Source organism: Argiope bruennichi, chromosome 4, assembly GCF_947563725.1.
Source record: "Argiope bruennichi chromosome 4, qqArgBrue1.1, whole genome shotgun sequence".
Lineage (NCBI taxonomy): Eukaryota > Metazoa > Arthropoda > Arachnida > Araneae > Araneidae > Argiope > Argiope bruennichi.
The window spans coordinates 93076408-93094848 of record NC_079154.1 but is presented as its reverse complement, the minus strand read 5'-3'; the positions used below and the strand labels follow the sequence as shown (position 1 = coordinate 93094848).

The following is an 18441-nucleotide window of genomic DNA, read 5'->3' as shown; positions in this document are numbered from 1 at the left end:
GATATTATTTTCAGGATTCATGCTATCAATACACATAGTAAATATATCAATAAAATCATACATATTATCAGAAGATAATAAAAAAGACGTATTCTGAGATAAAGCGCATGCAAATATATTATAGATACAGATATAAACTAATGAGACATATTCATTCATAATTTATAAAAACAAACCTAAAATAAATCAGTAATTTGTTGATTAAGTTTAAAAGTATTTGTAAAATTAAAAATATATAAATATAATGTGCATTGACAAAAGCTGCAAAATGTTTAAATCCACTATGATCTTATTGTTGATTGAGTGCAAATTTTTATTCATATCGGAAATTCTGGTAATAAGCTGTTACTTTTCCCCCCATTATCCTGTTATAAACAGATACATCGACTGACTATTCACCATCTGACTGCTGTAATCTAATATTAGAGATAGATATATAATTCTGGAGATAAAATTAAATTCCATTTAATTAACTTGTTTGTCTTAAAATTGCCATTTATACAGAGAGTAAACTTAATTATAAAGTAGTTTTTTTAGGAATCAGAAAAAATTTAAAATGTTAAACGTAAATTTAAATTAATTAAAAATAAAATTATTTTTTTAAAAAAATTTAAAATGCAATTCAATTTTAAAACGTTGAAATTCATCAAAATCTCTTGGCTGAATGTTTCAACGAATACTATGCATTTTCTTTCTATACATTGTAACGAGTCTTAAAATATATATAATATATTACATGCTTTTATAATGTGTATATCTTTATACAATACTTATAACGTATTTATAAATATGTATATTATGTGTAAGTGTCCCGCATGCCATGTTTTATTCGTCTAAAATTTGATCCACTTTCGTGTTATCGCATTTAGATACACGCGGCATTTTATTTTTTTAATAAAATTAAACTATCGGTTTTCATTAAAACAGCAAGAAAGAATTTCAGACTGTTCCAGAATTTTCTATGAGGATGCATTATATAAGAAAAGTAAAATCTGGTTCTTTGTTGTTTTAACGTTTAATTATCCTATTATCTTTGTTTCGCTAATACTTTGCATACCACGCTAAGTTTGCATAATTATACATTCCAAAACCGTAAATCAAATTAATCTCCACCATAAGAGCATTTTTCTTTAAGAAAAAGTGCTTTGTTTCTTAGTTGAGTGGTATTCTTTTTCTTAAAGGAAAGGAATTCAACAACTAATTGAGAAAAGGATCGTATTAAGTACAGCGAATGTAAATTTATCCTTCTTAATTAAGAGTGATTTGTTTTGCTGAGAAGATTTAGGTAGAAATTGCAGCCAATCAATGCTTTCTTCTCTTCCTTTCAAGTGCATAGTTTTCAAGATCGAAACAGCATCGATTTTTCTCTTTAATTGTTGGCTACATTAATGTATTTTACTAGATAAAGAGTTCCACTTTTTTTATTAATGTATATTTAATATGTAATTGATTAAGTAGTTTTTATATATTTTTTGCGAAAGGAAATTGTTTTAAACAGGCTTACTTAGTAAAAATTATCGATTTGGTGAAGAAAATATTTCAGGGTGTTCAGGGATTCTTTTACAGAGTTTGCATTTTTTAGAAAAGGTAACATTTCTCACATGCAAAAAAAGAAGAAAAAAACTATTGAAATATTCGAAAAAAAAGTTTAAAACTTTCAAAAATCACTCTAAAGCAAAAATGTTTAAAGAGTGAAGAGCTAACTAAATAATCCAATTAAATTTTAATTTTAATAATACTCATAATATATTATATTTTTACCAAATATTTCGGAATTTCCTTTCTTTTGTTATTCATTATGGTTTTTTCTCCTCATAACATATTTTTCAGCTATTCTACCTTTTGTTCTTTTTGTTTCCACCAACAAAATTTTAATCAAAAAAATATTTTCATCTTCCTAGGATCCACCAAAAGCATGATTTTTTTAATACTTTTTAATTTTTTCCTTAATGTAATTAAAAATTCATCATTTTCATTATTATTATGAATTCTTGTGATTATTCCTTTTCTCAATTTCACTGCATTCAGTATTTAACCAAAAGTAAATAAAATTAAATAATAAACATATAATTTATGTTTGGAAAATATAAAAATTTTATATTGCCATCTGGAACTTTCAGTAATTCAGAATTTCAGATCTCTATCACGTAAATCGATCGATAGATCTATCTAGTATATGATTCGATGAAAACATATCGATTGTAATATTTCATTTTGCATAAATGAAACGTGTAAAATTAAATAAAAACACGTAACAAGTGGATTAGGAACAACAGAAAAGAGAAGAAATGTGATAAACTTCACAATAATCTTCTTCATGAATTGAATATCACAGGAATCTCCGAAATAGTTAAACCCATCCCAATTCAAAATAGGTTAATGGTCAAGCTATAGATTTAATTAAGACACCACAACTGTACTACTTTTGAAATATAATGCTATCTTTATTAAGAAATTGGTGCCGATTTTCTTCAAATTGTAGAGAGTAATTAATTTATCTTAACCATTGGTTTTCTGCAAGCTTTTAAGAACTACTGAAATATATGTAACATGGAGTAACAATTTTCCAGTATTAAATAGAATAACTGTTACTTAACAAAGAACTTGAAGGCAAAGAATAAAATTAATGGGAATATAACATTAAATACAAAAAATCGACAAACAAAAAGAACCAATATAAGTATTTTGAAATTTAAATTTGCAGGAATGGGATCAAAACTTTTATTGCGAAGATTATACAGAAATATTGCCCCATTTTAGAATTAAAGAGCTTATATTATTAGTAAATGATTGGCTAATAGAAATCCTAATTCGTTCCAAAAAGCTATTTGCATTAATCTAAACAAATAATGGCACAATAGAATAAATAGCTTAAAATTGTGATATCTGAATAGAATGTTGATGTATCAAAAGTTGTCTGAGAGTTTATCTTCAGACTTAGTAAAAACTAATAATAATAATTGGAACGATCTTTTTTTCATTACTTTTATTAACAGTTTCTTTTGGATGTCTCCAGTAAAATTATCTATAAATATAAAACTATTATTGCGAACGCAAAATCAGGATGAATTTGTTAATTGTCATTTTGCAGCAGTTCACAAGTTAGGATGGTTTATATTTTTGTCTTTGCAGAAAATCTGAAACAAAGGTGCTTTTTCAGAGTTGGAGAGCATGAAAAATTGAGAGTTCAAGTACATCAATTTCGATTGTGAATCGAAATCTTCAAAAATGAAATGTTAGGGCAGAAGACACTACTGAAGAATCATTTGTATAAATATCCAGCTGGAATGGACGAAACAAAGAAGTGCAAAGCAATTTTTGTGAACTGAATAAAGTTTCAGAATTACAGCTACCTAGTTGCGGGATTATGACAAGATTCTTGTGCGAAAAAAGAAGATAATTCAATTTTGATTTTTAAAATCTTAGAATTACATATTTTTACTTTCAAACATATATATATATATATATATATATATATATATATATATATATATATATATATATATATATATATATATATATATATATATATATATATATATATATATATCTGCTACAGAAAATTTTAATTTTAGAAAATGATGTTTCAGATTTTAGAAATTGATGAAAGTTTAATGTTAGCATTTCATGCGGTTTGAAATAAATTAAATTTACTTTTAGTAATGTAATTTCTTATTATTAGAAGAAATGCATAACTTTACGATGAGCGAGATAAATGAGTTGGGATCATGAGGAAAGTCGCAATCCATTGTGATTTTTATGGCTTGGTAAGCAGAGCGAGCAGGGATTGTAACCTCATGATTCTAATTAATTTCTTTAGCATTTAGCTATAATTGCATTATTTTAAATCAAAGGTTTCCGGCCTTTAATATGTGTGCTTCTGATGGCGCATAGCAGATTAATCAGCATTAGACGAAAGTATATACTTGTCATGTGGAAAACACAAAACGTTAAAAAATATAGTTTTTTATCTGATTTTATGATATTAATTCTACAAAACAAACTTGAGGATCGAATTGGAATTACCTTCCATTTGAATAGCTAATTATCGTGATGAACAATTATTAGTTTTTATAATAAGTTAATGCAAAATTGTTTCAATGATATTTTGTTTGCCAGGATGTAATTATTGTTATTATTAGAAATGAAATAAAATGCTGAATCAAAAATATATTGTTACGGATCACCGGGTTCGTGTGTAGTGGGTGTATGGTTTAAAAACAATCAACAGGCCTCAATAGAAAGCAACAATGACGTTTATTAAACACAAAGACACAGACGACGAATAAAAAGACGACAGTTGTATACAGCCGAGACGTACACACAAGACAGCAAACAGTAGCCGAAAGTAGTAATCGACCACAACACACAAAGCGGCCAGACAGAATTCAGCAGGAAAGGGGATCCTCGGAGCTTCGTCTTACGGTCTCCTCAAACGGCTGAAATTCCCCACTGTCTTCTCGCTTTAGCTGTATCCAACTGCCGACTCACTACCATACGACTGGCTACTTCACACTCAACTTGATGCTGCTTGCACAACAGACAACATAACTCGGCACACAGCTCAGTTCAGCACTAGCTTGGGCTCCACACAACGCTGGCACTCCGCCGTTGCTTCGCTATCCTCTCGAAGACTCGTCTATGGCTCCAACTCGATTCATTGCAGCTTGAGACTGTCGGCCTTTTATAGTTCCAGGGAGGCTGGTCTAGAACCTTCTGGGCCAATCAGGCGTATCTCAGTTCCGATTGGATGGATCGTTAAAATTCTCGAAGTTTCCAGCATTATCCATTATCCAGTTTGTCGCTAAGTTCTGGGATTACTGGTTCGGCACCGAGCAGCATCCAATACAGATGATTGTAAATCGGTCTTTCCGGTGATAGAACTAACCGTGCTTGGAAGCAGTATTGCTTGTTTGTAACCATATTTTAGAAATATCAATTCATATCATTTGACTTTTAAGTTTACTCCATAACATTAAAGACTTCATGGCGCGAAGGATTCGATCAGGGAGATATCATAGTAGGGTTTATTAAAAATAAAAACACAAGTCAAAGGGTACAAGAAGAAATAAAGGTTTGGAACCGCGGCTTTAGAAATATATATCATCGCTAAACCTTATTTGCATGCCTTGATATAGGTTTCAGACAAAAATCTGTAACAAAACACTCGCCTCTTCATTATATCGTCTTCAAATTACGAACTAATATATATATATTTGCATTATAAAGGATTATCTGTCACCATGATAGTAAAGTGGGTGGGAATATTAAAGTTATCTTCATTATTCCAGAAAGCTTATGAAAAAGGGCCACTTTTATTATTCGGTAGGTTTTAAAGATTCCGAAATAGTATGTTATTTCTCTCTTTATAACTCTTAATATAGCAATTAATTTTATAATATGAGGGCATAATTTTACACCATTAACATTTGGAAACTTCAGTAGATTTTTAAGATATCTTATGTATAATATTAGTAGAGCCAATAACAAAATTTGCAATTATTGCATTTCACACCGTTCACTCAGACTTATCTCATGCAATTTATAGTTTTTTTAAATATTATGAAATAAATGAACATATAAATTTCTTTCTATTATGTTGTTGTTCTTATAGATTAATATATAAAAGCATATTAATAGAGAAATTATCTTTAAAAGAAAGCTTAAATTAACATCATAATGATATTTCGATCGCTCATATCTCAAATATTTGCAGTTAATGTAATTTTCCTATATGCACCAAAGAATATATTCAGTTCACGAAGACAGCAAGTTATTATCGCTATCACGTAAAGACTTATGAATACTTTCACCTAATTTTAAAACTTCCGCCATCGATCATATTTATGTCGTAGTATAAGAAGAGAAATTTTATTTAAAATGAGAAAGAAAAGCAATATTTTAGGAAGTAAAAGTAAATAGTTTATACATGCTTATCACTTTTTATCCCACCAATATTTGAGAAGATAATATTTTGGCCATCAAAAAAATTCGATATCCGGATTTTTATAAATTAACTCGTAATTTGCGACTTGGACCTCTGAAATCTTTTAGAATTTTATTTGTACGTTTATAGATACTATAACTCAAGGCTTCAAGGAACAAAACTGATAGTACTTGGTAGACGGTCTTTGCTCCAAAACTATAGATTTCTTGCAAAGTTCTTACTAAATTCTTTAACGAGAAGTCTGTCGGTCTTATAGCCTATACACGCACGAATGCAATAACTCAGAAATGCAAAGAACTAGATAGAATTCAGTATCATTCCTATAATTTGCTTAAAGAGCTATCGGTACATGTTTTATGGAATTTGTGATCACAATAACTCAAAATTACAAAAAAAAAAAAAAAAAAAAAAAAAAAAAAAAAGATGAATAAATGTTAGCATGTGGTCCTTGTAGTCGATAACTCAGATATTAATTTGGTCTCTTTACAAATCATTTTATATACTGACACGTAATATATAAACCGTTTATGTCAGGCTTCTCTCACAGGATGCTGTCACAATGATCAGTGGCGGATTTAGATATACAGGGTGTTTATAAAGTCCCGGACCCATTTTGATGTTTAATAACTCATAAAATAATAAAGATAGATTTAAATTAATAACATAAATGGTTAAATAGACTCAAAAAGTTTCATGACCCTTGTCAATGAACTTCCACGTGCGCCCCCTTCGTCGCAAGGAGAATATCAAGTCGATAGTCAATTTCACGCCAGGTAGCGACAAGCATGTCGGCATCCACAGAGCCATTTGCGCACTTTATGGCGATTAACAATGCCAGAAACATGAAAGGATGCTTCATCGGAGAACATTATGCTCTTCAGAAAATCAGCAGCATCTTCTATCCTCCTTAGCATATCTGTTGCAAAGGCCATCCTCCTAGGTCTATCGTTCGATTCCAAAACTTGAACAATTTGAACTTTGTATGCATGCAGTCTTAATTTTTTCTTAATAACCTTGTACACCGTCGAAATTGGCATATCCAATTCTGTTGCCGCTGATCTCACAGATATTCTAGGATTGTGTAAAAATGTCTCTCCGACACGCTCAACATCAAAATCACTTGTACAAGGACGTCTGGAACGTTTCTTATTTTCGATACTTCCAATTTCTAGAAAATTCTTTTTCCACCGCAAGGTGCTGTTTTTGGATGGAGGATCTTTTTGGTACCATAAAACCACCATAAAATCTGTGCTTTCTCTTGTGGTGTATGCATTCTCCTTAATATCCGCTCGAATAAAACATCACATACAAAAGTACTACATAGAACAAACACATCAAAAGTAAACATAACATTGCAATAGTTGCCAAAAACAAAAGAGAGAAAAATGCAATTAATAAGCAGACAATATTTAGGAAAGTACAGATATTTAGACTGGAAAATGAAATTATCTGAAATTAACCACACGCGCAGACGATATTTACAAAAGTAAAAATATTCAAACCTGAAAAGGAAAATATATGAGTTATTCCATCAATAAATGTCATAAGTGTGTTTATATCTTTATTATTTTATGAGTTATTAAACATCAAAATGGGTCCGGGACTTTATAAACACCCTGTATGTCAATATATAATAGAATTAGAGCAAATTACAAGATCTATCTTTTAATAATCCCATGCATTGAATTTCCTAATACAATGCATTATTAACTTTTAAATGTTAATGATTATTTTAGATTATTTTTCTTATCTTAATAATTTTGTACAACGTGTATGGTTTACATTATTCATTGACTCAATATTGTGCAACTTCTATATCTGTACAAAATTACATTTAACCGTGTACTTAATAATTGCAAATATTACAACCACCAAGAGAAAGAAAGAAAGATATATCAGAATCTTGCCAATTATACTTGATACAGTCTTAATATTATTCTAACATTTTAAAATTCATAAAATTTCTATTTTTTTTACGTTTTACAACTTTATTAATAACATTTTTTTAATCTAGTGTCTACAGCCAATAGCATTTCCAGGTAGAGGCTTAGTAGGAAACCCACCATTGACAAAGATCGATACTTCTTTTCAAAAGAATTCAAGTTACTGTTTCTAAGACACTAAATTACTTTTTTCACACTATTCGAGTTTTAAAAAAAGAATAATACCCCCCCCCCCCTTCTCTCCTTTACGTTGCTCCTTCTCCATAACAGCCTGCATTTACGTGCGTTAGCATAACAGCTTGCATTCAGAATGCGTCAAAAACTCTTACAATAAAACAAAATATCAGTGTCATATTTTGGGGAAAAAAATTAAAGTATGGACTATCTACTGTCAATGTATATATGTGCACGATAACTCAAACAAGAACCGCTCTAGATAGATGAAATTTAGTAAGTGGTTGGGTCGTAAACTCGTATATTGGTATCAAATTTTGAACCTTATCTATCAATTTGAGATATATATTCGATATTCTTCACTATATTATGAAACAATAAACAGAATATGTTATGATCGTACGCAAAGAAAGTTGAGAAGAGAGCATTCTCACTGGTGATTTGTTTATTACAAATAATTACAACTTGTATGTATTTCATTAAAAATTTTGTAATGTCCATTAAATGTATGTAATCATCTGTTTCATTAAAATGTTTAATATGTTTCACCCGTTTTGTCAACACAAAGAAGAAGAAGAAGAAAAAAATTTTATTGTAAAAAGTAACAAAAAAATTTAATACCTGAAAATGTAGCAATATAAGAAAAATGTTCATATAACAGCATCTGCGCTTATTTCAATCATGATTTATTATTATGTTATATACATTGTAATGTCCAGATCTAGACTGATCAAATAACGAAGCAGAATTTCCAGACAATTCTTTATTTTACGGCCCTATATATACAAAGAACAACTTGTTCTAATCTTGGTTAAATAAATAGTTATTTAGACCTGTAGTAGGAGATACAACAGTCAAAGTCGAAGGTTTTTCTTGAAACTCAGTTCTCCATCACGTCAACACGGCCACTACAGGGGTAGTTCTCAGACTCCGAACTCGTGGGCGTAGTCCAACAGTTCCTGCAATTCGTTTCTTCTCTCCTTTCTAAAAAAAACAACAACCTCCGCGCTTTAATTCGGCGACAATCTCCACTTCTAAATTTACATTGGTCATTTGAGCTCTCCTCCGGCCAATCGGGGTTCAACCATATGCTCTCTCAGCGGCGCCAGTGGGTCGTTGGAAGGTCCTTTCACAAAGAGAAACATCTAGCATCCAGATGTTTGGACACCCCTTTCTCTTTGAAGGTACTATCAATACCTCGGGGAAGAGGAATTCCATATGTGGTCTTTCATTGTAGTCGCTAATGAACAGATGCGAGACCACCCAGGTGAAAAGATCCACCATCTGGCTATTTCGAGGAGTTTAGTAAGTAACAGCGACGACACAATGAATCAGTACAACACAATGTCTTATCAGTACTGGGAAACGGGGAATGTTACAACATATTTTATTAAATTTTAAAAATTACAAAAATATTCTATTTAAAAATTTATAAAATTTATTTAAGTTTATTCCATTTTATTTTGTTGATTCATGAATACTTATTTACGAAAATTTATTTGAGTGATTTTTTTTTTTTTGTTCTTTTCCAATATAGCTGTAAACCTCAAAAACTGTGGGAAAGCAAAATCTTGCATTTTGTATTCAGAAAACAAGGCGTCTTGCCACCAGGATGACTGCGATTACATTCTCACCTACAGTGTAGTGAATAACACCAACGTTGAGTTCGTTCTTGGAGGCTCAGCGAAAGCAGAACAAAACTATCTAGCAGTTGGCTTTTCTACGACACCAGAGGTAAGATTGTTTTAAAGGCACCAAATCTCCCAAATTATGCAGCTACGCTCAGTGCTACGATCTGAAGGATTGCAATTATTCCAATTCCATGCTTTTCATTATTGTCTGAAAGTTATGGAAAAAAATTATTCCAAAATCTAGCCAACGGAAAGAAATCGAAAGAGATTAGATCAGGAATACTTGGAGGCCAATGATGAGTAACAGTCCACATATTTTCATTGCATCTGGTCTATAGGTGCGGCAAATTTTCGTTCATTCATTCATGTATAGATAATAATCTAGTAGCACTTCATGCCAAGCAAATGAAACTTTAGAACGTTTTTCTTCAAAGTTTTTTTGTTCATAGATCCTCATAGTTGTTCGATAGTGAATATATAATCTTTCAGTGTGGAGTTTACTTTAGTAACGTGTTTGTAAAAAAAAAATAATAATAAGTATATTACGATATATAAAACTTTTTAAAAATTAAGATTAGTCGTGTAGTATTTATTTAGTAGGGATTCAGGAAATTGGAGATGAATAATTTAAATTTCTTAAATAATGAGTAAGGACCTTATGTGGAGTTATACATAACAATGTTTAAGCAGTTTAATTAATCTTCATTCAGATTTTTCAACGTTTCTTTAAACATAAATTTCTTTCAGAGAAACGTAAATATAGAATTTTTTTTAAACATATAAAAGTGAAATTCTAAAAATTAGTTTTTAGATACAACTATTTTTTCAAACTAAATGCAGCATCTGAAGTATCATTTTTTATATTAATTGTGTCTCCCGTATTATAGAACAAAAAAAATGTTATAATAATAAATTATGTGCATGCGATCATGCATGATGATTATCTGAACATAATTTGAAAAGTAAATATTCATTTCAAAATCAAGTTACCGTAAAAAAATTTCGTGCATGTGGTCATGCATGATGATTATCTGAACATAATTTGAAAAGTAAATATTCATATCAAAATTAAGTTACCTTAAATAAATTTCGTGCATGTGGTCATGCATGATGATTATCTGGACATAATTTGAAAAGTAAATATTCATTTCAAAATTAAGTTACCGTAAAAAAATTTCGTGCATGTGGTCATGCATGATGATTATCTGAACATAATTTGAAAAGTAAATATTCATTTCAAAATCAAGTTACCGTAAAAAAAAAAAAAGATATTCTTTAGTTAAATAATAGATGAACTTATTGTATCATATTTTTCATTTAAAACTATTTTATATACTTTTTACTTTGACACTATTTTATATACTTTGACATATTTTAAAGTATCAAGAAGTATTGTTGATCTTTTGTGTGTAGAATAAATTTTTTATTCTCAATTTTTTAATACCAAGTGGGATTTCTTAAAAATAATTATATTTTATTTTTGTACTCACTTTAGGCTGAAACCCTGAAAATGATTGCCTGCATGAAAGCAAAGACAGTTGCTGAAATTAAGTACTTTACTTTAAATTCAATGGATGAAGGGCTCATGGAATACCCTATGGTAATATTTGTTTAATTGTTACTAAGAAATTGCACGAAAAGTTTAATAGTTATAAACTTAAATTAAGTTTTAAAATTATTTCGTCAATACCAAAATAATAAAAGATTTCAATGAAAAATAAAGTAATAAATTGAGTGCTAGACAAATTTTACATTTAATGATTTAATTAAATATAAATTAAATGTATATCGAATTCTTAATAGTAAATGATTACTAAGTGATTCGTTTTTCATATATAAAAACTATTTTGATAATTATAACTACAATCCTTTTTCTAATTCTTTTTTCCATTATTCAATGTCAAAAATTAGGATTAAAACTAAACCAAAAAATACGACATGTATTTCAATTATTTATTTTAAAAATAACCACCGAAAAATATTTTCTATTGAGTTTCGTGATCAATATATTAATAAATATTCCATAAACTTGAAGCTCCAAATCAAAACTTAGAAAACAAAATATGGATTTAAATTTTTCATTACTTAACAGAAAGTATTGCTATAACAATTTAAAGATCAATATTTTTCTCAACTTTTATAAAAGCTAAATAACTTGTAACAAGTAATAATCTGTAAAGAAGTTATAAACAATTAAAGGTCCTTGACTCTTATAAAACTATCTTTTATAACAAAACTAAACATGAAGGTTTTATTAGAAATAACAATATTTTTCTAACCGTTTATGACATCTTTCATACAATATAATTCCTTTGCTAGACAATGGAATTTATTTGCTGAATTCAACGGTTAAGATTAGTTGTAAAGAATGTAGCAACTATATATGAGCCGTTTATTTTGAAAATGGGGCAAGTCCATTTTTTGTTATGCCGAGATATTTAAAGGTTTGCGTTTAAATAAATTTAAAAATATTGGTAAGTATTAATAGATATTTTTTTTGTATTTTGTGGAACCAGATAATGTAAGTTTATAATCCAATAGTGTTTACAGTGCTGAATAAAAAATTAGAGTTCCATTATAACTAAATTGAGTTGCCTCACTTTCAAAATTGAGCCGTTTATTTTGAAAATGGGGCAAGTCCATTTTTTGTTATTGCGAGACATTTAAAGGTTTGCGTTTCAATAAATTTAAAAATATTGGTAAGTATTAATAGATATATTTTTTGTAATTTGTGGCACCAGATAATGAAGGTTTATATTCCAATAGTGTTTACAGTGCTTACTAAAAAAAATTAGAGTTCCATTATAAGTAAATGAACTTGCCTCACTTTCAAAGTTAAAGAATTATTGCAATCATTCATTTATTTGGGAAATAATATTTCAGTTGCATCAGCTTTTTTTAAGAATAAAAACAAAATACTATTTAAATTTTTATAAATATTTATTCATTTAATAAAAAGGGATACAAAACCAAGAATATTCTAGTAGAAAATATAACATAATAACAAACAATTCAGTTTCATTAAGAATTTCAGTGAAATTATATATTTCAGTTTATACGTAGGTATAATCAATTTGAATTTTATTCAAGATTTAAAATTTTAAAACATTCATGATGAACGGGAGGTATATATGGTAATAAATCCATCATATCCTTGTATTTTTCAGATGCAATAAATCTTCTTTTTTTCTTACATAAGAGATTTTATATTTCTGAAATTACTTGGAATTATTTACCTTCCTCGTTGTGTTGACAAATTGATAACTTTAAATTCAAAAATCTCGTTCTATCGAAGTTTTGTTGAACATTTTGTATGGTGCATCCCTTGTAAATCTGATCCAGCATATAGTTAATCAATTCACGGTTTCTCCATCGGTATTTTTCTTTCTTTTTAAAACCGCTTTTTCCAGAAGTTGGGTTGAAAATAAATTTCCATGTTTCATTTCATGTACTAAAAATTTATTATGTTTTCGACAATTTTGTATTACTTTATAGTAATCCTGGGTAATATGCAAGGAACTGGTTTCTGGATTGAATAGTTACTGGATAGTTCCACTCCAAAATCACGATCGTTCGGTAGAAAGGAATGTCCTGACAATAAAAATTTTTGATCAATGATATTTTTTTCGTTGTCACTGGACTGGACAATCGGTAATGGAAGTAAACATTATTATCGACAGACAAAATTAAGATATACTTTTTATTATCTATAAAATACTGTACAACCACCGATTTTCAACATCAAAAATAGATAAATAGAAACACACTAGATTTCAGACATGATGTGAAACGTCCACATTTCCTTCACCATAGAGCAACCGTAACTAAATTTTGCCGTAACATATTCGGTCAAATATAATTTCAATCTAAGATGGACTTGCACCACTTTCAAAATAAACAGATTTTCAATACTGTTAAGAGCTAAAACTTCCATCTCCAAAATACTAGAATCTAAACATTTTTTTACTATAAATTTTTTACTCATAAAAAGATCATAACAAGTTTTATCTATAACTGCCATTATCTCCATTTTTTTCAGAAATGGACTTGCCCCACTTTCAAAATAAATGGCTCATATTCTCTAAGGTTTTGTGAAAATTACCAAGAATAAATTCTTCACTGATTTATTATTTTTAAATAAATATCTGTTTAAAGTAATAATTATTTAGTAAGTATTATGTACATCGTTTATATAAAGACGATATTATAAAGGGCTTTTTCATAAGTCTAGAAAAGCAGACGATATAATTAAAATTATTTAAATAAAAACTAACAGGCATAATTCCTAATGCATATTTTCAGTATAATGACTTTAGTTCATCTTAGTTATTTTATTATTCTGTTTATGAATAATTTTTATTAGATTTTTTTAATTTATAGAAGATTTGTCTGAATAAGACATTGAATAACTCTTATGGAGAATATTGATATCAGAAAATAATACATTGTTAACAGTTCTCTAACGCAGCTTATATAATTATTATAATTTTTCAAATCTAAATGCATATATAAATATTCCATTTATACATTTCTTGTTTACGATCGTCTTGCAAAATTTACTCAAAGCTTAACAGAAATTTTTGTTTAATATGAGTATAAAGTTTAGTTTATAATTCAAAGGAAAGCAATAATATTAAGTTTAAACAGTAATGTTAAATTAAAATGCATTTTTTTTTTCTTAATTTTTTCAGAGATTAGAGAACAAAAAGATGGATTTAGATGGTGACAGAATGTGGTGCAGCTTTGTTGCTCCCATGGTGACTCAAGGAGAGGAGGGCAATGGATTAGATCTAAGCGTTCCACTGTTTCAAATCTATTTGAGAGGGCAGACTAACTACACAAGAGGCTGTAAGTACTATTAAAAATGAATACATGAAAAAGATTATGACAATCTCTATGCTTGTGGCTCCATACTTAAAATAGTATAAATGAAATTATGAATCAATGTTTGTTCAAAGCCCTTTATTAGAAACTCTAAGTAGTTACTTACAAAATAATCAATAGTTTTGTATTCTAGGGATGAAAATGTATTTAAAAAAATCTTAAGTTGTATAAAAACTTATTGAATATAGTATTTCTATAAATATAATAATCTATGAGGAGTGTCAGCCTATTGTTCATTATTTATTTTCTCAAATGATACTGTTAACCCTTTAACTGGCTCGAACGTAAAAAGTCGTCCCAACGAGTTTCGTTAATAACGGCTGGAACGTAGAAAGTCATTCTTTGCACATTCAAGCGTCGCTGTTTTAAGGAGATATAGGTTGTGAATCTTCGTGGGTCAATGGCTTATGTTGGTTGTCTGCTTCAACCAACTTAACTTTGCCATCATTTGTCAAAAAATTAGCTTCAAAGTAGCAAATAAGATTATAATTCACTTTTCTTTAGTCTTAATAATCTAGTACTGTACTGGTCTGATTGCTCTTATTTTTTGACATATTCAGATGAGCGAGGGGAAATGATGAAGAAAAAAAAGTCACGGATTTCATTAACTTGGTGAATGTAAGCTATAGGATTTTAAATCAGATTTTGTAATTTTTATTATAATTTTCTATATAATTTGGCACATTTTGTTATCTTTTGTGCAATAAACATTGGTTTTGTCATTAAAATGTTCTTTAAAAAACTTCTATTGATCTGGAACTTTCGCTAATACCTGTATTTCTCTGATCTATCAAATTTCTCAAGCGTTTTCTCTATATTTAGGGAACAAATGATAATTTTCTATTGACAACCGAGATTCAGCTAATCTACGCTGCTAAATTTCTTTTAATGAATTTCGACAAGATAACACAATCAAGTTGTCAGCTTCTGATGTAATTAAGTAGAAAACAAGAATATTAAATAGATCTATTAAGATGCAAAATTGTTATTCATCTTATCATATCTGAAATTATATTTTGTGATTTAGGGATAAATTAGTGATAAATCATCTGAAAAAAAATAACCATGCGCGAAATCGAATTAAAGATATAAAGAAAACTCATGGCACTTTTATGAGAAAGTCGCGACTACCTAGGGCTCCTTGCTGCACATTCAGGGATGGGTGGGTGGGTTGGTGTGTATTTTTAGGGGTCAGATTGTACACTTTAAAGCTATTTGTTTGAAATTTTAATTTATTTAAAATTAAATGAAATTTTATTATTTATACGATTGCTTTCGAAAATATTTCAGCACAAAATGATTTTTACATTTTAAAATTTAATATATATATACACACACACACGCACAAGGGGTGTTCAAATGAAAAGGTACGAAACAACACTGTGGGTATAAATGAAGACTTTCTTCAAAGTATACATCAAAGGCCTGAGCACAACGATCCCATTGATTAATGAGTCGAAGGATTTTATGTTTCCAGAATTCCTGTGGCTGTGTCGAGACCTAGTCCTTCACAGCGTCCTTGAGTTCGCCGTCCGAATTGAAGCACTTCCCTTTCACATATTTTTTTCAGGGGACCAAGTACATAAAAATCTCAGGGCTACATGTCCGGGCTGTACGGTGGACGGTCGAACTGCTCCCACTTGAACTTGGCCAGTTTCACGTGTGTGACCCTGGAGACGTGTGAACGCGCATTAGCATTGAGTAGAACTACACCCTTTGTGAGTAGCTCCGGTCTTTTGTTCTTGATGGACCTGCGTAGTCTTCTGTGTGTCTCACAGTATTCACAGGAATTCAACACGTCAATTGGACGGCACTCTTTATAAGAATCCCCGCTCTCTCCTGCGCATGCGAGCACCCGCGTATGCTCCGATCTAGGCCAGAGACTCCAATCGCATCTTTAGATGTCTCGCTACATTTTCCCATAGCGACATAGGCAAATATGTTATCGGTTACGTTGTTACGACGTTTCGTACCTTTTCACTTGAACATCTTGTGTGTGTGTGTGTGTGTGTAAAATGTAAAGATATAGGTAAAAAATAAGGGCAATGTGTAGCACAACGGTAAAAAAAAAAAAAAAAAACCGTTGTGAAAAAATATTTTATTGAGAACTCATTAAGATCAAAGATTGCCCAAAATATTTGATTGAAACTTTTAGTAATAATTAGCCCTGGTGCACTTACTGGTTACTAAGCAGGGTAGTACTTCATACTTATTAGAATATCGTTCATTACACAAGTAAAACAAATAAATTTCAAGTAATATCCCTTTATCCAAATAATTAAATAATTTGAACTTAAGAGAAATTAAAGTATTTACCTTTAATACTTCCAAAATATTTCAACAAATAATTACTCTAATGCTTGAATATTCCCCGTAAAAGAATTTTACAGAAATTATTTTATTAGCGTCGTTTTATATTTACTTACTAGCGTTTTTATTAATCTTTTCATCATAAGATACTTTACCATCCTGTTAGATATTTTAATTGTTGTACAATATCATGAAAGTATCGTAACTATATGGCAGAGTATTTTGAGTTGTAAGGGAAACGTTATTTATAATTTCGCTTTTTCTTATTTATTTAGAAAAATAAATCAAATCACAACTAAAAGTTTTCAAAATTTATTCCCTGAAATTGTTTAGCAGGAAAAAAATCTTACATCCATTCATGAATGCAAGATATGACTTTTTATAAATCGAAATATATATATAATATTATTTCAAGAGTTTGACAATACAAAAATACGACGGATTTAAAGCATGTGAAATTTTCTCATTTCACCGAATCATACCCAATATTTCTTGATCAAAAATTTGTATTCATATTTTATTAGTGTTTGCTTTCAAAACAACCTTTTTTGACAATAGTTTGGAAGTTAACAGACAAAATTATGTATTAAAAATGTTTTATAATACTGAAATATATCTGCAAGATAATATTTCTTTTACGTTGAATACACATAAAAAACATACATATATATATCATAATCATTTTTTGCCTAAACTCAAAACGTAAATGGAAGATTCTGATGTCTATTCAAATTGAATTTCAAAAACATTTTCAAACAAAATAAGAAGCTTTATTAATATAATACTTGACTGAAAACTACGCTGCAAATTAGAATACCAGAATCTTGTATTCTTAATACAGATTTTTTTCCCCTGGAGATTTTAAAAATATATAATTTTGGAGACTAACGATATTAATTTATATGGAATATAAATATCCTTGTTCAGAATATTTGAAGGGAGGGTGGAAACAAGTTAGTAAACATATGCATTTAAGTTCAGTTATATAAACGTCCCGTTTTAAAGCAGCACTAGGACTATTTGGGAACGGACCCCGTAATTTTTATTGTGGTCAAATGACGAGGACAACACCTGAGCTGGTACTACTCTTCCAAACTTCAACGCCGCACCAGCTGGAAGACATCTAACCTCGACGAACTAATGTGCATCAGACCCGCTTATACGACGGATCTTTAATGAATAATATATTTCAGTATATTGGGAATCAAGTAGTTTGAATTTAAATAGCTCTATTTAAGGCTTTGCAGAGAAAATATCAATAATTATAGAAATGAATATTAAAGCATGAAAGGACAAAGGTTAAAAAAAAGCACAAATGTAAAAAAAAAAGAAAACATTGGGTAAACACTTTCATTTCTTTATAGAATACGTTGATATTATTTAATAAATTGCTATTAGATATTTACCACATTTCATAACCCTCCAGATGCTTATCTCGCCGTTTCCGCGGGTTTACAATCAGACCATTTTCTATATATCATTACTACAATTGTATTATTTTATAATGATGATTGAATACTCTAACAATTTTTTTGATTGCCTTTCTTAGTCT

The 18441-nt window shown here is 29.4% G+C and overlaps 1 protein-coding gene across 1 annotated transcript in view; it reads left to right on the top strand.

Moving 5' to 3' along the window:
* LOC129966695 (uncharacterized) overlaps nt 1-18441 on the top strand; it is a 97416-nt gene that overhangs the window by 74274 nt on the left and 4701 nt on the right. The window contains exons 4-6 of the mRNA XM_056081214.1: nt 9602-9798; nt 11191-11295; nt 14387-14543. Coding sequence (XP_055937189.1) covers nt 9602-9798; nt 11191-11295; nt 14387-14543 — 459 coding nt within the window. The remainder of the gene's footprint in view (nt 1-9601; nt 9799-11190; nt 11296-14386; nt 14544-18441) is intronic.